Below are 26199 nucleotides of genomic sequence, written 5' to 3'. Positions count from 1 at the left end.
GCTGGTTGGCTGGTTGACTGGCTGACTGACTGGCTGGTTGGCTGGTTGGCTGGCTGACTGGCTGGCTGGCTGGCTGGTTGGCTGGTTGGCTGGTTGACTGGCTGACTGGCTGGCTGGTTGGCTGACTGACTGGCTGGTTGACTGAGTGACTGGCTGGCTGGCTGGCTGGTTGGCTGGTTGACTGGCTGACTGACTGGCTGGTTGGCTGACTGACTGGCTGGTTGACTGAGTGACTGGCTGGCTGGCTGGCTGGCTGGCTGGCTGACTGACTGGCTGGTTGGCTGGTTGGCTGGTTGACTGGCTGACTGACTGGCTGGTTGACTGAGTGACTGGCTGGCTGGCTGGCTGGCTGGCTGGCTGGCTGACTGACTGGTTGGTTGGCTGGTTGACTGGCTGACTGACTGGCTGGTTGACTGAGTGACTGAGTGACTGAGTGACTGGCTGGCTGGCTGGCTGGCTGGCTGACTGGCTGCGTGTCGGCCCCATGCCAGCCTATATGTACATATGTTATCAGGTATTCCACACACCATCCAGTCAAGACGTACGCGCGCACGTGCCTGCACCCACGTGCACACAGGTGCAAAAAGATAGAGATAGAGGGGGGGGAGAGAGAGGGAGACAAAAAGGGAAAAATAGTTGTGTCTGCTCAAGCATGTAATGCATTTCTTTTTCCTATTGACGCGTGCTCGGGGTTGTTTTGACGTGCGCCCACATTCCAGATGTTACCTCAGAGATGCTGTTAAGATTAGCGCACCAGCACACCTTTTTTTTTTAATATAACCCAATTTATGGCCGTAACGACGCGTTTGCCCCCGAGTCCCTCGGGGAAACGGCACCGAGCGCCGGGGGGTTCAGGAGTGCAGCACTTATGCAATGCCACATACATGTATGTATGTATTCTATGTATGTATGTATTTTATGTATGTATGTATGTTTTTTTTATGCCAGTCCCGCAACTTAAAGGTCCCATATTGTGCCCTTCCTTCACCTCTTTGGCTTGATCGTTGTGCGCTGCAGCGCGCAGTCTTTGAAATCAGGAGGACATGACACTGATATGGGACCTTTAATTAGATATGTTTTTCCTCTGCCTACACTGTCTCATCTGTGACAAAGGACGCTGATTAATCTCCGTGTGTGCCGCGTTCGTATCACGCCAAGAGTCAGTCGCCGGTCTTTCGGGTCAAGCCGATCCCTCCTCCCTCCCCCTACCTCCCACCCCCCCACGCCCCCCGCTCCTCCTCCCCCACACCCCCCGCCTGCTGTTAATATTTGATACGAATGTTCAGAGTCTGTGTGCCGAAAGGCTTATTGAATTACGTGGATAGGCAGCCGTGAAGTGCGGAGTCATTCACCCGCGACGTGCACACACCACTGCCTCATTGATAACTCAGTGTAAAAAAAGCTGCTGTCTGCCGGCACTGGCGGCGAGCCTGAACGCTCAACAACTTAGAAACAAGTGGACCAGGCGCGAGGCGACGCTCTGGTGTAGGGATTATGTAAATAGAGTCGGTACTCGTCAGATTTACAGTTAAGTAAACGGCTGACTGGCCTCTTTTCTTTTTTGGTTTGTTTGTTTAGTACTTCATAAAAGTCTTTCCTCTGGTAAAGATGACTCCTTATGTTTGATTTATAATGGAAATAAATGTCTTGTGGGGCGCCTGCGACAAAGAGACGAAGGGAGCAGCATTCACAGCCCGACTGCTCTGGACACGATGATGGAGTGAACGCCGCCGTCCTCACTTGGGAGATGCGACTGTTACACGCGGCGGCTCGATGAAGATGGAACTGCGGGAATTTATTTATTTATTTATTTTTTTTTTTTAAGAGGATCTTTGGTGTTTTTTCAGCCCAGATCCTATTTTTGCCCTGTCATGTTCCTCAGAGACTAGTGGGGGAGACAAGAAGTACTCTTTGAAATTGGTCCCTTGTTGAGTCAAGGCGGGTGCAATTGAATCCCTCCGGTCTAAAGAGGCCCATCATAGAGCATTTATCTAAACTGCTGAGCATGTTTTGTTTACCGAGCAGCGCCACAGTTTAATGTTTGTGGATATTACGCTCTGTGGTTCGCGCAGACAGAACAACATATTTAATTAAAAGGCTAAAACCAAACTGTATCTGGAGCTAATGTATTTCAAAATAAAAGCGTTTTTTTTGTGACGTGACCAGAGTTGCGGATTGTTGGTTTAGTTAAAAATGGACGTACTGCGAGAGATCTGGTGGGATTTCTTGTGTGTGTGAGTGTTGTTTTCTTTTTTCTTTAACCAAGTTTGAACGTGTTTTACAAAGATAAAATTACTGCCCCTACAAATGGAGTCTGGCGGCACGCCGAGAGCAAGAGCGGTGCCTCTCCCTCCTCTCCTCCTGTTTTAATAGACAACACTTTGATGGGCCGCAATTACCCGGAAGCGTTACGTTGTTGTCAGGGTTTGTTGGTTTCCAGCCGCCACTCAATACTGGACCAATTTCCAGAATTGTTGTTCCCATTCATCACTGCACAGACACAACAAGGGAGATGGCGAGGTGTAAAAAAAACAAACAACAACAGAAAAAAAAGAAACTTGGGTAGTATCGACAGCTGATCCAGACAACCCCAAAACAAATACAGATACAACTCTGCAGTAAAAGCTGCTTCTTTCACCATTAAAGCACAGAAAGACAGAAGAAGTGGTTCAGAGGTTGGAATATTATAAGTAGCGGCCACATTTCCATTTTGTGTACACGGTGAATGGACAGCGGGGTCGGCACCTCCTGCGGCCTGAGCTCAGGACGCGGAACCACAGCCCGCCTGTGTTCACACTTGAAACCAACTCAACTTTGGTCTAAACTAAACTCACACCCATGCCCCCAATGTCCTTAAACAGCCAGATATACGCTATACAACAGTAGAAACTACGCATTTAGGGTTCAAACGCGTAAAAATTGTGTACTGACTGGATGCTACAAGCTCCTCCCCCTAAATCTGTTCACTCTTGACTGTCAGCTTGGGTTTTCTTTTGTGCATTGTGTTGCAAATCACGAGTCTTTCTCTCCGGAAAAAAACCAAAACGTCTTAATGTTCTTCCTTTTGTTGCATCGTCTGCGCACACACAAGTTGTGAGTCACATACGTGGCTGGACAGAACGAGGCTCCGCCACCTCCTCATGTGTCGGCGTGTGACAGAAACGTGAGCGAGCCCTCATTCATTCTCTCGCTCTGTTTTTTTTTTTTTTTCATTGCTGGGAAAAAGCAGAGCGGTGAGGTGTGGCGCCGACTCCACGCTGACATGTGTCTGGCCAGGCGGCCCGGAGGGGTCAGACTAACACGTTTGGAGGGGTGAAAAAAAGAAAAAAAAAGAAAGAAGAAATATTCACACCTGCTATAGGGCCGCTGTGCACGTTCCGGTTCACCTGGCACAAGTGTGAGCGTGGCAGGAAGCAGCAGCAGCAGGGGCGTGGTGGGAACGTGCAGCCAGCTTTCAAAAAAATGAAAGGAGAAGAAGCTGAAATTGAGAGCTGGGACCTCGACGCCGACACGTGAGACGCCTCTTTGTTTAACCGCTGCAACGCCATCCAAGGCACAGGTGCCAGATCTGTGCACAGACAAGGAGCCGTGCGCTCAAACAAAAGAGATTCACGACGTCCCGCGATAGGAAGCAGCTGGTTGTACCATGAAGGCCTAAAAAACAGATGAAGAAACAAAATAAAATGAGATGAAATAAATGATTTTTTTCCTCTTCGCCTGCCGCACAAAATCTGGGCAGATTAAAATTGGAGGAGCTCAAAATTGTCGATATCCCGGTGAGACACGGACGTCCTCTGAAATGTTAAGAGCTCAAACTGACAGACGGTGTGTTTTTTTGTTTTTTTTCTTTGGTAATGACTGGAACACGACGCGCGTGACGACGACCGCAGCTCAGCCAGCAGCGCAGCAGATTGTGGTATAATTTTCAAATTATGCCCCTTTATTCAATGACTTATTTCCCGAATCGAATAGATGTTTTCCGGCCTATTGTGCGGCTCATTTTCTTCTTCAGACAGTTCTTCTTCTTCTTCTTCTTCTTCTTCTTCTTCTTCTTCTTCTTCTTCTTCTTCTTCTTCTTCTTCTTCTTCTCCTCTCCTATTCCGCCGTGACCCGCCGCCATGGTAACATGGCTCAGAGCACATCCGTGCGTGCACCGTGCAGAAATTCATCTTGCACATTCGCTGTCAGCTTGGCACGACAAAACGACCCTGCTGCCCCTCCCACCTCACCCGCCACCTCACCCGCCGCCCCTCCACCACCACCATGTATCTGATGAGGAGGACATGCGGACGCTGCACGTCGCTCACATTAAAAAGCGGCTTTAATTGCAGAGCGCTACAGTTTCAGGCTGCCGTGACATTTCTCGACGGCCTTATCGACATCCTCGCAAAAAAAAGGAAACAAGGTGACCGGCTATTAATTCTGGATTGGTGGGGGAAGGTTTGACGGCCCCACTAACGCTCTGCACCCAACGGGAACTACGGACCTTTTTTTTTCCTTTTTTTATTACAGCTTTCTCCTCTACCCGGACAACCTCAGCATGTAAACGCTGTCCTCAACGGTTCGACCCGTCCTCCTCTGAAACAGCGCCGGGCTCTTACCGTCTGAAAACTGAAAAGAAAAGAAATAGATCCTGCGACGACTCGACTCCACTTTCTACCTGATCATGTGTGTCTTTCCGTCCTCTGAAAAAATTCAGTGGCAATTTTGAGGAGCACGTGCGTGTGTGTGTGTGTGTGTGTGTGTGTGTGTGTGTGTGTGTGTGTGTGTGTGTGTGTGTGTGCGTGTGTGGCCGGAGCGCTACAGGGAGCTGCAGTTATTTGACACGAGAGCAACCACACTCCCCCGCTAAACTATGTGTCCGGAGGTTTGCACATGCTGGGGTAGTTGTGCAGCTCTGGTGCAGTATAGAAGCAGGTGGAATCAGTTGAAGCATAGGAATAACTTTGGAGAGGAAAAAACTTCATATATCTTTCAGTGTGTGGCCAGTTTGTGTCAGCGCAGTAGATGGAAACAGTTTGCAGTCAAACGTTGGCCGGCTTGTTCCAGGTCTGTTCCCCGCTGCAGGAACTGTGAAGCGCTCAAGACACAGACGGGTACAAGAGCGAACTAGAGGGAGATGAATTTGTTCCCCCCCCGACTCCCACCAGCTCCTCCACCCCCTCCACCCCCCACTCCACCACACCTGCATCGGCCCCAGTCGGGAATTCACACGCTGCTGTGTTGTGTTACGCTTCCGATCGAATCGAGGAAAAAAAAAAAGAGAGAGAGAAGTGTGGGGCAACTTGATTAAACTTGTCACTGCAGGACACATTCTGAAACTCCAGTAATCAACTTTCCAGATGAAAAATAATCAGTCGGCTTTGCTCCGCACTGTGATCGCACCTGAGAGCACTTTCCCTATTATCCTCTCCTGTCACTGCACGGCGGCACAGAAAATTAGATTTCAATTGGTGGAGGATGCTAAACATGTCTCAAGCCAAAGGTCCCTTAAAAGGAGGCCGGCGCGCTTCACTTTCCTCTAAGCCAAAACATTTATTTCTTCTCCAGTTTTAATAACATGCCATGTGGTTGCTAAACCTTTTTTTTTTTTTTTTTTACACTTAACCTTCACTCTGTGACCTTCTTTCATTATAAGAGGCTTTATTGTGACACGTCAGGGGTGAGTCACATGTTGCTGTGCATCACAGCAATATGTGACTACGCGCTAATCTGTCGCATCAGTTTAGCTTCAGCAGCCAGTCAAGCGTTCGGTCGTTTAGCCGTCGCTGGTTTGGCAGGTTAATCAGCACGTTGTCAAATTGGCCGGTGCAGTCGGCCGCAGGAAGTGCCTCTTCCTGCAGGAAGTGCCTCTTCCTGCGGCCGACTGCACCGGTAAATCACAACTGAAAATAGGGTTTCAAAAAAGTATATGGTTCACATAGTTTAGCCATTTTCGTTGCTGCTGAAAAGAACAAGCAATCCCCATTCATGGCCTACTCTATGCAAGCTACACATAGGGTTGCCACCTGTCCCGTTTTTCCCAGAATTGTTCTCTTTTTTCACCACCTGTCCCGGGAAAAATAAAATCTTTCCCGGGACACGATTTGTCCTGTTTTTTAGGGAAAAGGACAAAACCTCATTTGATTTCCGTCTGTGGTCTAGATAGGGTTGCCAACCCTCCCGTAAAATACGCGATTGTCCCATGTTTGGCAACTAAAAAACCTGTCGTCGACAGACTTGAGAGATCTCTAACCCCCCGCCCCCTCCGCCCACCCCCCCGAGATGTCATGGACTTGAAACTCTATGAGGTGGCAACCCTAGCTAACACAGCCAGCACGCAGTTGTTGTGAATGGGTTGCGCATTGGTTCAAAAGGGTTTTGAACGGAAACTCTACGGAAACGAAAGTGAGCTTACATCAAAAAATACAGTTACGTTCAAGACCACTTAGAAGGACGGGACAAACTCTGTCCCGTATCGACTCAAAACAGGACACACCATTTCATTGTCAAATACGGGACAATTCTGTATTTTAAGGGACGGTTGGCAACTCTTGCAACAACAACAACAACAAAAAACCCCAAAAAACAAAAGGCCCTTGTAGTCACCTTTGTTTTTTTTTTATATATATATTATCTAAATCTAGTTCCCTCATGATTTTGCGACTCGCTGTGCGAACGCCGACTCCAACCTGTGTTGCGAGTCTTCGAATCTCGCTTGTGTCTCGTGTCTATTAAAACAAGACGATTCGATAGCCAAGCCATGCACGCACCTGTCCTCACATTATGCAACGCTGCCTCCGCCTCCAGCTGTACGCGCTGAACCCAAAACAACAATAACGACAACAGCAACAAAAAAAACAAAACATCCAACGACATGTAAACAAGGCACCGCAGGTGGAGAAGGTCCCACCGTGTGGTGGCAGGGAGGAGGGAATCTACAAGCAATTTACTCGCCCGCATTCACGGCTTATTAAATTATTCTGACAGGGATTATGCAACATGTCCTGATAATTTACGCCGCGTCTCGCCGGCACGCTCGTCTGATGGCCACCCGGCTTCTTTAACATATTAATTCCGAGCATGCGGGCTGTCCCGGTGACAGACGCAGGGTCAAACCAAAGGCAGCGAGGACGAAGAGGAGGAGGAGGGGGAGGAGGTGCAGAGGGAGTGATAAACAAAGCCACTGTTTATCCCTCATGCATTGGGGCAGACTGAAGAGGACCAGCCAGAGCCTTTGGCTCTGCTTCTCATTGGACCAGCTGCCATTTGGGCTGCACAGTCGGCTCAGCCACTTAAAAACAGTTTTTTTTTTCTTTCCCTTCCCTCCTCCGTCTATCATGCTTTTCTCCCTCCATCGCCGCCAGCGACAGTGACGTTTTTCTTTCCAGATCCGGCTGGACACAGCCAGGGCAAAGAAAAGGGAAGAGGAGTTAGACAGAGAAAGGATGGAGGGAAGAGGATGTTACATAAAAGAGGAGGAGGCGGCTGAACGATAGACCCGCGTAAGAAAAAGGGGCAAGAGATGAGCAGAGAGGGGAAAGTGGGAAAAGTACAAGAGATTACCCCCCCCGCCCACCACCACCACCACCCCTGCCGCGGGGTTGTGCTCACCGTGGGGCGGCTGGCTGTGTGGGTGATTGCAAATCCACGCTGCTCTCGGTAACACCGGGATTACACAGCCAGCCAGACCTGATCTATGTGCCCAACATCTGCCTCTGATGACACACACACACACACACACACACACACACACACACACACACATGCACGCACACACAGCAGGGCAAATGTTCACAAATTCAAACCCGGGCACGTTTGGTCACATGCATTATTCACTCATCAGCGTCCGAAACGGCTGAGGTCAAGAGGAGGAAGAGGAAGATGAGGAGGAAGTGAGGGCAGCTCTGAATGGCAAAGGGTCACAGCCGTCCGTGACAATGTGAATTCCTATCAGTGAAGACGAGGGTGTGCAGCCGCCTTGCCCCCTACCTCAGACCCCTCGCCTTCCCCTCCTCCCCCGCCTCCCCTCCAGCCGCCCTCCCCTGCCTCTCTCCTCTCCCTTCCTCCCCTCCCTCCCCTCCCCTCCCCTCCCCTCCTGCCACTGCAGATTATTACTGTGGCAATCCTCTGGCATATGCCTGCAAAACAGCTGTGCGAGCGAGACGAGTTCCGTTTACCGCTGTGCCACATACTTCATTTCCTTTATTGGATTCTCCCCCCACACACAGACCTTCCGCCCTCCACCCACCAACCCCACCCCACCCCCACCCCCACCCCCGCCAACCACCATCCCTCGCAACATCAACAACACAAACCCTGCCTGTTGTGGCCAACATGCATGCTAGCAGCGCTGAAAGGGGTTAAAAAATGAGAAAAATAATAAGGAAAAATAAGCAAAGCTGTAACTTTACAGCCTCCACAAGAAAAACACTTTCAGGAAGAGATGGATGGATGGATGGATGGATGGATGGATGGATGGATGGATGGATGGATGGATGGAGAGATGGATGGATGGATAGATAGAAGGTTGAACCCCATTTTCTGGGGTGTTTGTTTAACAGGGGTTGGGAAGGTTGTTTTTTTTCTCTGGGTGTTGGACTTGTTTGCGCCGCTCAGCGACCAGTTTGCTCTGATCTTGTCAGAGGCTGATGGATCCGAAACGCTGCTGAGAAATTTGCGGATGCGCGGTTCAGGCGGAGGGGGCGGGGCCTGTTATCTGCTTTAGCTCTGAGGGAAGCGGTCCGCTGTCACCATCCAGATTGCTGAGATGCAGATTTTTATTATTTTTTTGTTGGAAAAAAAAAAAAAAGGCGGCAAGCTTTATATTGTGCTTTGATCATCAAGGAGGTTCATGTGAACACTCGCCAGCAGAAAAAAGCATCTAGATTTGCTGAAGTTGCTGCATCATCTGGAAGACTTTTTCTCCCTTTTTTGTATGAAAAACCGCACAAAAAAGCTTGCAGTAGCAGTAACCTTCTTCCTCTGCTTTAATGAAACTGTTGTTCCATGTGAAGTCGGGAGTCTACAATCTAAATAAAATGCATTATTATTATTATTATTGTTACCAAAACACAAACAGGAAACCGGAGGGCACAAAGCTTTGCCAAATTAAAACACTAAAACAGAATTTTCCACAAAAACATCTCTAAAAGTGCTATGATTTTTAAACAAAGAACCGCTTGACAGTCTGAACACATTTTCTGGTGTTGGTTCTATCTCTGCTCCCTCGTGAAGTGACATTTCAACATCCACTTCCAGGAACCGGATTATACCCACAATCATTCACCAGATTTCGCACTTTTAATGCATCGCTGCAGAAAAAGCAATGGATGGAACTTCTGCTTTTGTTTTTAATATCAATAAAAAGAGAAAAAAATGCTTATTTTTTCTGTTTGAAGCCTCCACAGACATCATCTAAGATAAACAGCTGCAGGTTTGTCTTGTTTTCTTTTCTTTTTCCAAATGAGCCAGTACAATCTGTACACACAAAAAAATTACTTTTAAAAAAAACACACAATACTTGATCAAGTCTGCAGCCATTAATGCCAAAAAGCAACGAATAAGCTTTCAGCAGTGCCATTAAGCAAAAAAGTTTTTGCTCAAATCCAACAAAAGAGCCAGAAGTGCAGAACAGTGCTAACGGACTCCATCAGTGCTGTGACGGTGCAGATTAACTACAGCTGTCTGCAGGTTTGTCTTATTACCAGCCCAATTTTTTTTTTTTTTTAAATGCATGCATGGTAACATATTCATTACGCCAAAAGTAAAATTAATTATCACTAAAGCAAGGAGCCGCGTGGAGCCGCGGCCGCAGAAATCTTTTCTGGTTCGGCTTCATCGTGGTGTTCGCTGGGCGAAGCCGCGCTCCGTCTTTCGTCTGAGATTTATGAATTTATTAACTTTGAGTCATAATTTATAACTTCAGGAAAAGCTTCTGTGGAAAATTCAGAAAATGATGACTGATTCAAATTAAAGGGCTTCGTACGGCCATTTCTCAGCGCAGCATATTTAGCCTTTTGTTTACAGCCTCCAGCAAGAAAATGGTCTCAGCCCACCTAATCTCTAGTCTCCCTGCTCAAAAAAACTGAAGCCTCACTGGATCTTTCGCACCTGTCACCTGGGAGAGGCACTGGTGCCCTTTTTACATCACAGAGGATCAATTTCCAGAACTGAGATTTCAGCACGTACAACAAGCGACACTCTTGAAGGACGGAGACACTTCAATGTCACTGTTCACTGAATTCCGCTTTGAAATTTTTCCTTCTGACTGTGCTGGTGGCTCTCCCGCCGCTGGACACATTTATCCTCTCACGACCAGACTCGAGTCTCACGCCTGCAATCACCGGCGCTCGTCCACCTGCCCTGACCGACGTTCACACCCACACGGAAACGTCGCCTACGGTGAAAACACACGACTTTGGGCGTTGCGTGTAATACGCGCGATGCATTATTAACGCCGGCAATTCATACGTGTGGCGCGGACCTCAAATGAACTGCACGGTGCTACACAGCTTCACTCTGTTCGGAAGACGGCAGCCCTCGGGAAGTTCAGGCGTCTTCTTTGTGCGCGTGTCTGCAATACAAATGTGATTACATGTGCTGCATTATTTAGGACACCGGGGACCAGGAGGCAGTAAACATGCATATATTACTATAGTCTTGCCCGACTGGTCTATTCCCCCACCCTTGTTTCTTCACATAAAACTTACCCGTCATTTGCTCTTTTCTTTTTTTTTTTTGCATGCCGCCATCTGGCAAATTCAGCAAAACAACTCTGCCGAGGAACGACTCCAAGAAACTGAGATGACAGTAGAGCGATTATGATTGATCAGTATTAATTAAAGCACATTGTTCCAAGCAGACGGGTGTCAGGAGCAGGAGGGGAGCTTCATCACCGACTCTTGTCCAGCATGGCGACGCTACAATGTATTCAGTTTGAGTCAGTCACCCAGCCCGGTCCATCCCGATTCTTGTTTTGTGTTGCTGGTTTTTTCTCATGGCTACAATGCACAATGCTTCCGCGCCGTAAAGCTCAAGACTCACTCAGAGCGGCCAAATGCAGAAATCAAATTGGCAATGGAATCGAGGACGTCTGTGAAGTTCTGTGGACAGAACAGCTTTATCAGGAGTTTGCAGATTTCAATTAGCCTGATTATCCTCTGCACCGTCAGCGTGCCGACACGCTCGCCTCTCATTCAGTCGCAGCCGTTAGTGGTTCATTCACTACCTGCAATTGTTTCCATTATCAAAGTGTGCGTGCGTGTGTGTCTGTGTGTCTGTGTGTGCGATGCCATGCCTGTGCAGAGCTGCCTGCCTACCCTGTCTACCAACGTCACGTCGGCTGCATCACGCCTTTGGAGAACATCGCAAACTGACACCGGGCTTGTCCTAATCTGCTCCTGATGCCTTGCTCGAGGGCATCTGCCGCAGCCTCAATGTGTCAACCCGTGCACGGCAACCCCGCGGCCTATGTGACACGGCAAAAGCAGAGAAGTGCAGAGTGTGGGTTGCCACTGGTTCAGCGGCATTACAGGCTGGCCGGGACTGGAGCGCCACCTCTACCAGCTCCTGATTGGACGCCGCACCAAAGTGAATCACAGGGCAGAGTTTAAAAGAGGCGTCCTAGTTGGGTGGCACACACACAGTGCTGCGGGATATTGGTTCAATCAATAGTGTATTATGTTTGCACTTGAGACCCTCCCACAGTATAACTCCTGCAGCCCTGCTTGGTCCTCTTTTTTGCACAGCCATGAAAGGGACCGGCTGTGGTTAAAAAAATAAATAAATAAAAATAAATAAATAAAAGTCTTTCAGCGCTATCAAATGGCTTGAATTAATTCAACATGTGAGTAAAATCATATTTTCAGAACATTGCTTCAATTCATTTGTGATAAAACATGCACTCCCCATGTAAGCCTGTGTGTGTGTGTGTGTGTGTGTGGATTTCCCCTTGTACAGACCCCTGCTGCGTGCACACTTTCAGAGCTACTACTCCCCCCTCCCCCCTCCGTCCCCCCTCTACCCCAGGCAATTGTGCAGATATCAAAGCCGGATCCCGGGAAGTCACGCTGGGAATGGCCTGATGTGGAGAAGATGTGGGGGATCTTGGTCTGCACGCACGCCCCGGCGCTGCGCGGCGGTGTTGGTGTTGGTATAGTGGTAGGATGGCGAGAGAAACTCAAGGACGGGGGTGAATGAAAGGAGGGAGGGAGGGAGGGAGAGAAAACCCCCCCTCCCTGTTAAAAAGCCCGAGTCGGAGGCTGACAGTTGTTGTTCGGTCGCGGTGGAATCCTCTGCCGTCCTCCCCCCGTGAGCCGTCAGCTCCTCTCCGCTGTTTACAGGCACGCAGGACGCGCAGCGGAGCGGAGCGCAGCCCGCGTCGTAGTTCGGAGCGATGGCAAGGGCATCGGGACCGGCTCGGGAAGACGATCCGTCACCGGCGTTTGCGCAGAGAATAACAAATTAAATCAGACTGATGGTCTGCGTAGGCTGCCCGACGGCTTGATTTATATTTTGGATTTTTTTTTTTTTTTTTTTTTTTTTTTTAAAGGAGCGGGATTAGCTTTATTGTTTATCACCTCCTCCCCAATTTTTTTTAATTTCATATTAATCTCTCGGCAGCGGGCGCACGCATGCCGACGGGGATGGAGATGCCAGCCCGAGCCAGCCGCGAGCCAGGGACACTTCCAGAGGCGAATGTCATGCGCCCTCTCCTAATCAATAGTTTGCTCTGAAAGATTTTTATTTTATTTTATTTTATTTATTTTTTTTGGGGGGGGGAGGGGGGGAGGGGGGGTTCACCAGAAGAGGAGGTGTGGTACCGCCGCGTGTCCAATCAAACCGTGCGGGCACATGGATGGATGTTTTTTTTTATTTTTTTATTTTCATATTTATTTTCCCTCCTGTTCAGTGCGAAGGTAAAGAGGAGAGAGTCTGTGTGACTTCAGAGCCGAGAGCCTCGCAACAGAATATCAAGTAACTCGCCTTTAAGTCGCCGACTCCGAGTGCGCTCTTGAGGAACTCGGAGGGGAGGAGGCGTCCAGGTACGATCCATGTTTGATTTGGGACGCGCCGGTACCGATGGTACCTGCGGGACATAAAAAAAAAAAAAAAAGAAGAAGAAGAAGAAGAAGAAGAAGAAGAGCGCAGACGGGCAACGTGATGCCGGAGACATTCGCACTAATCAAGAACCGGACGGAGCTACGGGTCGGGCAGCTGGAGCGCACGCTGGCCGCCGCGGATGGGAGCGTCCGCCCCGCCTGGGTCATCGGCATCCTGGCCAGCGTGTTGATCTTCACCACGGTGGTGGACGTGCTGGGCAACCTGCTGGTCATCATCTCCGTGTTCAGGAACCGCAAGCTGAGGAACGCGGGTAAGACGCTGCTGTAATTAGCGAGCACGCGCTGCCACTAATGAGAGTGACGCTGCAGGGCGCAGGAAAGGGGGGAAGCCTGCGCGCGCCATACCCACCCCCCACCGCCACCTCCCCTTCCTCCCCAACCTGCTGTAATGCAAGGACTCGCATTTACTCCGGTCGATTTGTGCGAAGTCAGTTGTGGGGCAGGGCCAGGAGACTTGACCTCAAATATATGCAAATATTTTGATGTTCTGGTTTTTGACTCAGTGCCCGTTCTTAATCCGAAAACCTTTGACTGCATTTTGACCCGTCCCGTTTCCCTTAATGAGTCCATGACCAATCACTCTCTAATCCAGTGCATTGCAAGTCAAGGGCTCTGGCTGTCGGTGCCACATCCTGCTGCAGTTTGTTGAATAAAACATTGAACTTGGCTTTCATGTTGGTGCCTAAAGAAACACAAAGTTTTGTGCTCGATTCCCACTTTTGGGAAAGTCTTTGTTTTCCTCCACGTGCCTCCTCCCACAGTCAAAGACTAATTGCAGAGCTAAAGTGTGAGTCTGAACGCTGGTTTTCCTCTCTGTGTTGTCCTGCGATGAACTGGCGACTTGTCTGGGGTGTGACCCCGCCTTCACCCCGGAGGCAGCTGGGATAGCCTCCAGCTCCCTGTCACACTGTGACCCTGAGTGGCGGAAGAGCACCGGTGAATGTTGAATAATAGTGCATTATAAGTCAAAGGTGGTCAGGAAACCTGATGCTGGCAGAATACGCAGCTCGGATTCGCTGAGCAAAAAACGTTGAACCTGCCTCAGATGTTGGCGTTGCAGTTCGATTCCCGCGTGGACAAAGTCTTTCTTTTGCCTGCGTGGGTTTTCTCCAGGTGCTCCTGCCTCCTCCCACGACACAAAGACACAAAGCGCATTAGGCCAACTTGGCAACTCTTGGATTCTCCGTCAGTCTGAGTCTGAACGGTCTCTGCATTGGCGACTTGACCAGAGCGTAACCCCGCCTCCGTCCGACGGGAGCCGTGATAGGCTGCGTCACCCCTGGCCCCCCCCCGAGCGTGTGGTAAGCGGGCGACGGGAAATGAAGGATTGCTGGACGATTCGGCTCGCCCCAGTTTTGGAGATGAAAATGCGCTCTGATGTGACCTCTGAGTTCTGACATCAACACCTCACAAGGAGGCTGCCAAGTGCTTCGCAGCTACCTGTTGACAACATCATCCACCACACAACCAGCAGCTGTAAAGCTGAGTGAGGCAGCGGCCGGTCACTTTGATAGCCGCCCTCAGAATGGATCTACCAGCCTCAGCTGGCCAATTATGTCTCTGAGGCTGAGCTTTGCAGCACAGTGACAGCTTGATTGATACCTCACACCATTAGAAAGAGTGTAAAACTGCCTTTTATCTGTTGCCTGGGTAAAGTTCAGAGGTGCAGGGATTCACTCCCGCCGGTGAAGCGGCTGTTTAAGCCCAGGTGACGTTGATGAAGCCGCTCCGATGCCAGCCCGGGAAATTACCCAGAAGGCAGTGTGCTGCCACAGTGATGCGCAATGTAATGCGAGTGATGAATGTGCTCTTTCGCTCCGGGTGTGAGAGTAAGAAAAAAAACCCTCATTCTCTTGAGATAATTATTCATCTCCTCTCTGATGAACCCTCCTCAAGAGTCTCAGTGAGTCACGACGGCTTGTTGTTGGCTCAGCGCCAGCTTTGCCCCCCTTTCAGGGAAAAATCTCCATATACTTTTTTTCCCCTCAATGAAAATTCATGAAAGAAATTTCATGTTCGGGGGATCCTCACCTGATTTTGGCAGTGGTATTTTAAAATGCTCAAGACCAAATGTGAGACTTTGACTAAACTGATATTATTTTTTTAAATAGAAGGAGTTGGACATGTTTGTGCAGTAGTGTGCGCCGGACGGTGCTGACTGGCTGTTTTGCGCTTTATTATGCAACAATTAGGACGAGGAATATGCATTTATTTGCATATTCAGCAGCTGTTTTACAGCCAATTGGACACAAACTGGAGATTTTTCTCCCTTATTAGTGGATTGACTAAACCCGCTGAGGATTAACCAAAAACAGCTACTTCCCTTTTATGTAAAAAGGAAGAGGGTCCTCTCCTTGGATTCATTCAAATTTACTTAACATTCTTGTCTTTTATTTGAGAACATACAGTATGTATGCACACACACACACACACATGTTATGTATATATGTATATATATATATATATATATATGTATATGTATATATATATATATATATGTACATACACACACGTGCGTATATATGGAGCTTTGAAATACAAGCCTGTGTTTAGTGAATGACTTCACGTTCTGCACTTTATTGGATTTCTCCCTTTATCCCCATTTTCAATCCTTTTCAATGAAGGTTTAGGTAAAGTTCACATCATTCATAGCTCCCAAGTGACTCCAACCAAGGTTATTATAATTTTTTCTTGTCTCGCGAAAGCTCTTTAAGGTAGTGCTGCTGGAAAAGTGAGAAAAAAAAGCATTGTGAACAGAAGCAGCATTTCAAGAGTTCTCTCTCGACCAACAACCGCCACCATCTCGACAGACCTAAAGTCGGGCAGCCGCATTCAGGGCCTCTAATATAATTACATGGATTTTCCATCTCTCCGCCGTTTAAATGAATGAGGAGAGAATGCTGGTTGACTAAAAAACATCAGCCACAGAGAAAGTTTGACACCTTCATCTTTGCTGCCTCTCATTCATACTCCTACAAGAAAGCCTCTCCACGATCGCCACAAACGGCCTTCCAGTGTAAAACAACACTGTGAAGCTCATCAGAACCAAAGCATGTCGCAGCAACGGGCCGAGGTTTGATTTTTTTTTCGTTTCATAAGAGTGGCACCAGAGGCGCACCGGCACGTTTGTCTTCTTACAAAACAGCGGACGAGACCGTCTTGAGCCTTTGCAGAATGTTTTTCTGACCTCAGAGCCGGATGAAAGCAGCCCTCCACTTTTAAGAGGAAGCGCTGTGTCGCGGGTGATTGAGGGGAGGGTGATCTTCTTCAGAACTGGAAACTCTTCAGTGACTAATCAATAACCGTCTCCTGTAGAATCATCACTGACTCCTGGCTCATTCTTTCTCCTTTCTTTTCACCTCAAAGGAACAAACTAAGCAGGGAAGGACTGATAAAACATTTATTTTATCAACGGGACAATGAAAATTTAACACCCTGACTCCCAACTCAAGCTGCTCGGCCCAACTCGGGCCGCTCTGGAAGCTGCGGGTTATCCCATATCTCCCGCTATTTCTAGGTTTCCCCTCAGCCTACCTCTCCAGAAAAGAATCCTATACATCTGTGGGATTTTTAAAAAAATATTTATTTATTTTTTCCCACTCACGCGCTGCACTTTTGGCTTAAAGCTGATCTCTCCCTCTCGACTCAAACAGCCCACTCAGCAGTTGAGAAACAACGCTGAACCCACGGTCGCGGCGGCCCACTCGGTCGTTCCGAGGGAAAACACCTGACTTGTAAACAGTCAGACCGGGTGCAGGAGCAGGAGCAGGATCAGGTGCAGGTGCAGGAGCAGGAGCAGGAGCAGGAGGAGGGCTCATGCCAGCTGCCACGCTCACCACCACCTCGGCTCTGTGTGATGAAGGAGAAGATAAAGAGAGCGGCGGCGAGCAGCTGATGACAGCGTTCCTGTCGCCACGCTGATGACTAAGTGCGTGTGCGAGTTGTAGTAAACATCACCGCACATTAGGATGCGTTATTATTCTAAAAACTGAATTGGCGCTGAGAAGCGCTGTGATTCACGCCCGTCAGGGCTGCGGCGGGATTGCAGCGGGATTGCACATTACCTTCCTGACCCCTTCCCTCTGCTTTTCTGTCTAACTCTGTTTTTTTTTGTGTGCGTTCTCGAGGCCCTCGATGTTTAATTTAAAGGCGCCTCGTCTCTGTCGAGGCGCCGCTGAATATATGTAAGCGCCGACCGCTCAATCGCAACACACTGCACGCGTTCACGAGCCATTAGAGCCTTTTGTCCCCTGGAGCATTTCAAAAAAAAAAATTGAATAAAAGGGAGAGCTTTGACTCACGCACGATTTGCTTTATGTGGCCTGCCTGAAAAGCAGATAAAGCAAATTCAGAAGAATGTGATACAGTGAAACCCGTGTGTGTGTGTGTGTGTGTGTGTGTGTGTGTGTGTGTGTGTGTGTGTGTGTGAGTGTGCGTGCGCGCGTGTGTGTGGAATAGGCCTCATACAGGTGTGTTGTGTGTTTCGTTTTTCATCCCTGGAGATTTGTCTTTGAAGGAGCTAAGGTGGTGCAAACCATCAAAGGGAGTTCTACAGGATTACTCATTATGGAGACTCTCTTCACATCCACTCTATTTACATCATATCTCGCCCCCTTCCTCTCCAGCTACTTCCTGCTGTAGCTCCTCTGCCTCCACAGAAATGGAGTAAAAAAAAAAAAAAAAAGCGCTTTTTAAAGACCTTTTTCTTTCTGCTGTTAAATGGAAAATCTCTTTAAACAGTCGGCTCCCTCGCGTCCTGACAGGAGCTCCTGATGCGGCCGCAGCACGCGGACCCGGGGTCTCTCTCAATCTGCCTTCTTGTCGGCGCTGGTGAAATGTCATCAGTCACCCACCAAGCGCTTCCCCGATTCAAAGTGCAGATCGTGCCAAGTACAGTTAAAATGAATGAACGCGTTTCAGACCCGCCTTGTTTCGCCGCCGATGGCCGACAGCAGACAGCAGCTTTGTAGCCAAGTCACATTTGCCGCTGAGAAAATGTCCCCCTGGAATAAATAGGGGGTGGGGGGGAGTCTTTTTTTTGCCTGGATTTTGCTGTATTTAAGGAAGCAATGTGTGTGTGCATCCTAATTTTATTTATAGTCACAGGTCACACTGTGCAACTTTTTTATCGATACCACGTCTTCCGATGTCTCTTCCGTTCAAGTTTCATAACTCGGGCTGGCTGTGGTGGGCGTCAGCCAGCGCACTCCCAGCGCCGCTGATTTTTTTTTTTTTTTTTTGTTTCCCCCAAACGCGGCAAATTATGCCTGAAAGAATTCCGTGACTCAATCGCCGTCATCGATCACCAAAATAAAGGACTTGCATAAGGTGGGATGAATCACGGATACACCCAGTCGGAAGCACGGGCAACCCAGGAAAGGCGAGCTGCCGCTGAAACACCAGAGTCCATTAAGATCTAAAGTGCAGAGGTTGTTTGGACAGAAATCCAGTAATGTGGTCCTTTTGTTTGCTTTCCAATTTTCCCAGAGGGCAGATCCCAGCGGCTGCAGCAGCAGCCACACATGAAGCACCTGAAGCACCACATCCCAAACAGTCCACGTTGCAAATGCAGTGACAAGGACACGCAGTTTTTGCAGTTGTCCGGGCCTGTCCATGATAAAGCCAAAAGGCTTGTCAACAATCTGAGAGCCACTCTATGAAGGATATGAAATGTCCCTGTGTGATTTTTGTCCCAGCTTGGTAGTGGTTTGGCCTCTGAATGAGACAAATAGGCAGATGATTAATTACTGACTCCCTCGCGAATGCGTGGAAAGTCCAACAAAGCATCAGGTTGAGCAGCTCGCATTAAACAGAGGACTAAATATTGCATTGTTTCGCTCCCGTGATTGGTATCCCAGTCTGCCTTTGTTTGACAAATGGCGCTGAACAAACATTTTTTGCTTTTTTTGAAAGCAAGGAAGAGAATATTTAGATTTTAAAGCAGGTTGCTCTGCCAAAATAATATCACTTGGCCTGCTCCCAGAGTGAGTGAGTGGCCGCAGTCCACGGCCTTATCTGGGAAAACCATTTGCTTATTCACCGGCTGAAGCGAATTTTTTTTGACCGTATTGTTTAATTCTTTTAGCTCGTCTGTGTGTGTGTGTGTGTGTGTGTGTGTGTGTGTGTGTGTGTGTGTGTGTGTGTGCACATTTCAGCACGTGGCCCGGCTGCTTCTATCTTTCACACTCGCACTCTTTGTCTCCTCTCTCCGAGGCCACTCGCTACCCGGCGCTCTCTGCGGTGCTGAAATTTTCAGGCCGTCTCTCGGTCCCGGACCTTTCTGTCCTCGCCCGCTCCCCCGACGGCACCTCTGTGAAATCTGCCAGCGGCAGCGGCAGCGGCTGCGCAGGCCCCGCCTCTAGTTTTGGTCGGCTGTTCTCACATTGATAAAACATGAAAAAGTAGGATGAAATATTAATACGACAGCGAGCAAGCGAGTGAGCGTGCGCACGTCTGATCTGGTATAATTACACTTGTGAGGAACAACTCTTGAGAGCCCAGGCACCACTAATTGGTTTGTGACAGCTGGTCCTGGAAGCTGCAAAGGCTGATTTTTTTCCCCGGTTAAGATTAGGGACTTGGTTACAAACGCGTATAGATTTACCGGAGGTGAGTGGTGGATATGTTAAGCGCTGGCCTCCGGTGACTGAGTGCGAGTCAATACATTATCCTCAAAGGTATGCAAATGTGCGCATGAATGGAAGCGAGACTGCGAGAGCGAGCGAGGGAGCGAGCGGGTGAATGCCCGTTCCACCGGCACCAGCGCCATTCTGTCATAATGCACTGTGCTGTGTAGTGTTCTCACACTCGCTACTTCTCGCCGCGCTTTATTAACGCAGTCATTTCAAGTTGCAGATGTGACTAATGCTGAAATGATATTTACATATTCATTTAAACGGACCATGCCTTCCAAACTGGATGTTGGGGTTAGTTTCTCCCTCCTCCCACACCTTCTCCAGCACCATGACTGATGACATTTTTGCCCTTTAATTACTTACATGTCCAGCTGTGGCAGAAGCCCACCTCAATTTGTTTTCTTTTGTGTTGTTTGCTGTGGTTTTTACATGTTCAAAATCAACATATTCAGCGTCATCACGCCTGACTCACTTTCCTCGCAGCCATGCGGACAGATGCAGAGCGTTCAGCTGCTGATACTTTGTTCATACCACAGGTTCAACAGTATCTGCACTCTTTAGTTTTAGCATGAAAGGGATAGTTCATCCAGAGTTCACATTTTCCCCCTATTTACGATGCGTCTCTGCGTCGACTGAGGCTCTGGTGGCGTTTCGGTAAAGAATTCTGCCTAATGGGCAACCTCCAGTGAGAACAGAATAAAAACATGACACGTCTCCTCCGCACAGCAGCTGAGGTGTCATCCCAGGCTGTGGAAGATGGGTCGGTCCAGTTTGACTCACAGCGGCGACGTTGACACCTCGTTTTGCCCAAAAATATCCACTGGAGCATTGGCAGGAGCAGCATCGGTGCACTGGGCTGAGGCTGGCGAGGCCGCCGTGGATATTTCGAGCAGCAAACATGGCATCAACGTCGCAGTTTTGGGTCAAATTGGACCGCTGCATGTTCAGGACACCACAGGACAGCATGGAGGCAGGGGTTATTTTCCCTCACTGGGAGGAATCTTTTCCGGACGTTGGTACTGAATAGAACTGTGACATGGGTGAGGGAATGTCACAAGAGCCTCCGTCCACAAATTGGAGCGGAGTACATGGATGAAATAGAAAATTTAGGGTGAACTATCCCTTTAGAGTAAGATTTCTTAGCCCAAAGATGCAGACATGCTATAACTGCAATGGATCTTCTGGTTTGTTTGTTTTTTTTCATAATAAGACGCATGCAGGTTGTTTTGAAGATTATTTAGACACATTTCTTTTCCAGATTCTGTTAATCAGACAGGAGAAGAATGTGAAAAGCGTGTCGGTTACTCTTAATCTCTGCTTGCCACCGACAACCTGACATTGCATCATGTGCCTCGCCGAACTGCGGCGAGTTAATAGGACAGATGACGGCGATAGAGGCAAATCTCTTTAGTGCACGAGGAGGTGTGGAGGCCATTGAAGTGTAATGGAATCTCATATCGTTCAAGCCCATTTAAAAAGAAACTTAATTAAGAGTGCGATCTATAGCGCTTATAATGACTGTTATCAGTGTGAAATGTAGTCGCATAAGACTTTGAGTGCATCACGACTCCCTATAATTAATGGGGCCTGCAGTGCCCTATAGATATGCTCTTTAAACAGCATGGCGCAGATGATTTATGTTGGCATTTAGTTCGCTGGGCAGTCCCGGAGTCTGAAAAAACACAACAACAACCCCCCCGAAACAAATTCATTTCTTTAGGTTTTTCACCATCCCGCTGACACTGATGCTAATCCAGAGCGTCTCCAAATGAATAAATATGGGGGATTTGTGTGTCTCGCTCCCAGACATTTTGACAGGACATTCAGCTGTTGGCAGCCCACTGAGACGAGTCCAACACCATCCCACTGCCGGTCCGCACTGACAATTATTAGGAGATGCACATTAACTGCAGATTCAAGCCGTGACCTAGAAATGTCCAGGACGTGTGTGTGTGTGTGTGTGTGTGTGTGTGTGTGCGAGTGTGTTTTTTTTTTCTTTAGGCAAATAGAAGAGGGACATGGCTGTGTCTTTTTTTTTTGCCATGTGTTTACAAATTATTTCTCTTATAGTTTTAGGAAGGAGAAAAAAAAACGAACTAAACTGGGCCATTTCTTCTTTCATCTATTTATATATCAAAGTTAAATTTATCTTGAATTGTTCAGTCCTGTTTTACTTAACAGCGATATTGGAATAAACGGGAAACTTTCAAAAAAAGTCCCCCCCCTCCCCCGGAAAATGAGACGAGAAATAATGCAGCATCCACAGCCACTCATGCGTGGCTTTGCTCTCCTCCTGTGGTTGTTGGTCACCGCGACTCCCTCTGTCACTTCATACTTTTCTTTGATTGTTTTTGTTTCCCCTTGTGCAACGATAGCCCCTCCCTCCCCCTTCCTTTCTGTTCTCGTCTTTACGATGGCTTCGGATGGCGGCAGCGAACCAAGAAGTAAACGAGAGAGGCGTCGTGGCCAAATGAGCCGCAAAAAACAAAACAAAAAAAACAAAAAACAAACGCACAAAGGCAGACAGAAGAAAATGATAGATGAAGGGAATCAGCAGCGTAAAGTGGGACGTTCCAGTTTTGTTTGTGTTGCTTTTTGATTCAAGGCTCTGTGGTTCCCACGTTACAAAAGACGCTGATTTAAAACACAAGTCTAACATTTGCCGCTCCCAGATCACAGACTGACTGACTGACTGACTGACTGACTGACTGCACAAACACACATTTTCTGCGCAACCTCCATCAAATGTCTATTTTCATATTTTTGGAGGTTTTAAAATTCTGCCGATCACTTAGTTTTTTGCCTGTCGTTCCCACTGGGCTCCACTTTCAGCAGACTGTCGAGCCTTTTGCTGAGCTTCCGCCATGATTTATGCGCCTGACCAAACACTGCTGGCCGTGGGGGCACTTTGGCCGTTTGATTTGATTCCATTAAAATCAAAACAGGGGATCGGCAACTGGTGCAGCTCCTCAGACTGACAGATAATTTATTTTTTACACACACACACACGTGTGTGTATGGGGAAACTTTTCAGATGGCTGAAAGGGCCACTTGTCCTTTTTTGGCACCTTAAAAAAAAAAAAAAACATGTAACATGAGAGGATGAAGACAGAGGAAGAGATCAGAGAGCCGGTGGAGTAGATGTTGTTAAGCTGTGGACGGGGAGAAAGGAAGGAAGCTGTCCGACTGTAGGGCTCTGCTGCCGGTTCGATTGGAATTAATTCATTCACTTGATAGCCAATCGCTCGGAGGCACACGTTCAAGTTGCAATCGACATCCCATTATGCGGCGCGTCCCATCGCGACAAACGTTAGCCGCCTATTTTGCTTTTTATCATGTCGTTCCACGTAGAATCCATAGGGGAGCCGAGTTGCCGCTGATTTATAATGCATGGGAGAAGACTGTCGACGGGGCTTTGGAGGGGATTTTCTGTATGCACTGAGGCTTTGGTATATAATTCTTTCATCATCTGGGTTTATTCCCCCTCCCCTCCCCACCATTTTCCCCTTTCCCAGAAGTGAAAGTTGGACATGGCTGTTGGGGCTGTTTTGTTTTTGTCTTTTTGTTGTTGGGGAAGGTCTACCTCTGAGCCGAGCTGTGCCCAGACGATGCCCAGGGTTTTGTTTTATTTATTTATTGATTTATGTACTTTTTGTGATGAAGCATGACTGCTGTAATTCCCCTTGAACGCAGACAGCAGGAGGGAAAAGAAAGGAGGAGCTCGGACTGTGGAGGCTGTGGGGGACATGTATAAAATAAAAAGAGGAAGGAACATTTTTGGCTCAAAAACACAGGGAAGGGGGAACAACAACAACCACAACAACAACCACAACAACAACAAAAAAAACCCAGAGAAGGACACAGGCGATAAAACACAGACAGACAGGCCGACATTTAGATAAGAGAGAGAAGAGGGAGCGAAATCCCTCGCAATGAAGAGGAGGGCAGCGATGCTGCTTTGTGGAGGGAAGGCAGAGCGGAGACAATGTAGGAACTACTGTCATGTGTCATCACAGTCACCCAGTTGTTATCAGCGCTGAGACGAGGTGGGGTGGTGGGGGTTGTGAGTCAACTGTACATGTTGTACATATGCACAGCGGCGGCCTCCTTCAAACTCAACAACCCCAAACATGATATATTGACCCAATTAATCCTGCGAAAAAAAAAAAAAAAAAAAAAGCCACGCGTATCACTCGCTCATTCACGCATTCCTTATCATTTTTCTTCCCCCTTTTTTTCTTTTACAGCTTCTGTGTCTTTCCCGTATCCATAATGCATGCATTGTGATAATTTCAAGAGCATTATGTAACATTTTCTTTTAGAAGCCTCCGGCGGCAGTGGGTGAAGAGGTGGAATGAGCAAGGGATTTGCTGTGAGAGGAGAGAGAGGGAGTGAGGGAGGGGGAGGGAGGAGGAGGAGGAGGAGAAGGAGGAGGAAGAAGAGTGAATGGCAGAGGGAGGCAAAGTAGAGAACGCCAGATATCAAGGGCAATGTAGGATGGAGGGGAAATGAGAACGGGATGCAGGGTGTGTGTGTGTGTGTGTGTGTGTGTGTGTGTGTGTGTGTGTGGTGGGGGGGTGTTGCAGGTATGCGCACCACTTTATTAATCAACATCAAGAACAGAGACGGGATGTTTGTTTTTTTCCGTGCGCGCAGCCTGAGAGGGCGACATCGCTCAAACTCCTGCCGAGTCTTTGCTCGAGTTCAGCAACCGAGTGTTGAAATTACAACTCATGATTTTCTTTTTTTCAACGTTCCATGTGAACCAGGGCGGACGTCACCGGTTCACCGGTTCTGCGGTTCAATCAACTTCTATTTGGGACGGACAGAAGCAGCCAACACCACACATCTAAAGACATCTCAGCAAACGTGTAGACATTCAGGCAGATCACTTTGGAGCCAGCCGAGTCAAGTCTTAACGTTTCGCATTCTCGTGCCACTTGTGAACATTTTTTTAAGGAAGCCCTAAATACAAAACATGCACACAGATTTCCTTAAATACCAGGCTTTCTTAAAAAATGGCAGTGCAAGATGGCAGCTAGCTAGGAGCAAGACCCTTGCTCTGTGTATATTCTTATATAAATGAGATATGTTCAAAGGGTAAGAAAACCAATTAACTTTTATTGCACTGCGAGTATCAACTTCTATTAATGTATTAATGGGCAGTATGTTAAGCTTTTACCAATGCAAAAATCACAAATCAAGTCAAATCCTTCACATTGGACCTTTAAAGGACGATGAAATGATGAAAAGGGATCAGAAGCCATTCAGTCTGTGCTGCATTTGGTGAACCCTGGAGTCATGTCAATGCACCGGCACGCACGTGATCCCCCTCCCATTAATGGCGGCAGTGAAAGACTTCTCTCAACGGGAGCGTCCGCCTCCGATGGATCAAAAACCTCACATCAGCGCCTGAATGCTTCGTCAAATCTCATTGATAAAACCTGGTGCGCGGGCCTGTTCCTCGCTCGCTGCAACTTCCACCTTAATGCGGCAGCCTCGGTTTGACGATTCTTCCAGGAGAAGGCGGTCGCAGAGGAGAGAGAATTGAAAAGAGATTTGAAGGGCCTTCATGAAAGCGCTTCGCCACACGGCCGCTTTGGAAGATGCGCACACAGGTTTGCCTCGGAGCATCTGGTGGCTGGACAGAGCTGGTTGGAGCTGAAAGGAGCTGGCACCCAGCGGGCCAGGTGGTTCTGGATGCATGGCAAACTGGACAGGAGAGGAGTGGCAGAGCCTGGAAGTGAAGAAGAAGAGGGCCACCTCTGTGGAGTTAGCCTGGCAAGCTAAATGGAACCTTGCCTCTGTATATTTAGATTTTTTTATTCATCTCATGCATCCATCTGGTCAGTGCACAGTGTTCATAAGGAAGAGGCCAAATCTGGGCGGTCACTGGGTGAAGCTTCCGTCTTTCATACCCAGGTGCATCTTCCAGCCTCTGTCAGGGCCGACAATGGCGCCACCTGTGGCCAGCCGCAATGTGCAGCAATTATTGAACCTAAGTCCCGCTGAAGCCAGTTGGGATCAAAGTAGAAACTTGAAAGAAAAGCTGCATTTTTCTTCTTGTAATAAGGAAACACCAACAGATCTCTGATTGAGCTGCTCCATGCTAGTCTTTTTTTTTTTTTAGCAGTCGCCACTTGTAAACGTTTATTTTAACTGGGCTTCTTCTGTTCTGTGTTTTTTTCTTTTAACAATATCTTGGGGCAGTCACTTCTCATTCTTCTTTGTCTGTAGAGAAAGCCGCCTGGTTCCAGAATGCACTAAAACTGGAAGACGGATTGAATATGCTCTCTATCGGAGGTTGGCGAGACAGAAAGATAGATGACTGAGATTTGAGAGCTTGAAGCTGAGCGATGCACGTCTCTCTCTGGAAGCGCCACCAGCTGACGACTGTTGCTGTCGTCTCTGCGTGTCGCACAGAGCCAGGAATCAAACTCCTGCAGAAGGAGAGGAGTATT

At 48.2% G+C, this 26199-nt stretch overlaps 1 protein-coding gene and 1 long non-coding RNA gene across 3 annotated transcripts in view; one reads left to right on the top strand and one right to left on the bottom strand.

The window, feature by feature from the left end:
• The window catches only part of LOC142891819 (uncharacterized), an 84803-nt gene that overhangs the window by 7976 nt on the left and 50628 nt on the right, over positions 1–26199 (bottom strand). The window contains exon 4 of one of the 2 annotated variants that reach the window (XR_012927330.1): positions 25318–25475. The exons of the other annotated variant lie outside the window; for it this stretch is intronic. This is a non-coding gene — a long non-coding RNA (uncharacterized LOC142891819). Of the gene's footprint in view, positions 1–25317; positions 25476–26199 lie in introns of those variants that run through there. 2 annotated transcript variants of the gene reach the window in all.
• The window catches only part of mtnr1bb (melatonin receptor 1Bb), a 38550-nt gene continuing 25129 nt past the window's right edge, over positions 12779–26199 (top strand). Inside the window, exon 1 of the mRNA XM_076031670.1 lies at positions 12779–13354. Within this exon, the coding sequence (XP_075887785.1) occupies positions 13063–13354 (292 nt within the window). The 5' untranslated portion in view covers positions 12779–13062. The remainder of the gene's footprint in view (positions 13355–26199) is intronic.

This window comes from Nelusetta ayraudi, unplaced genomic scaffold (assembly GCF_046127955.1).
Source record: "Nelusetta ayraudi isolate G7.1 ecotype Tasmania unplaced genomic scaffold, CSIRO-AGI_Nayr_v1 ptg000033l, whole genome shotgun sequence".
In the NCBI taxonomy this organism is placed as follows: domain Eukaryota; kingdom Metazoa; phylum Chordata; class Actinopteri; order Tetraodontiformes; family Monacanthidae; genus Nelusetta; species Nelusetta ayraudi.
Note: the sequence above shows the minus strand (reverse complement) of the source record. Positions and strands in the feature narration are given on the sequence as shown.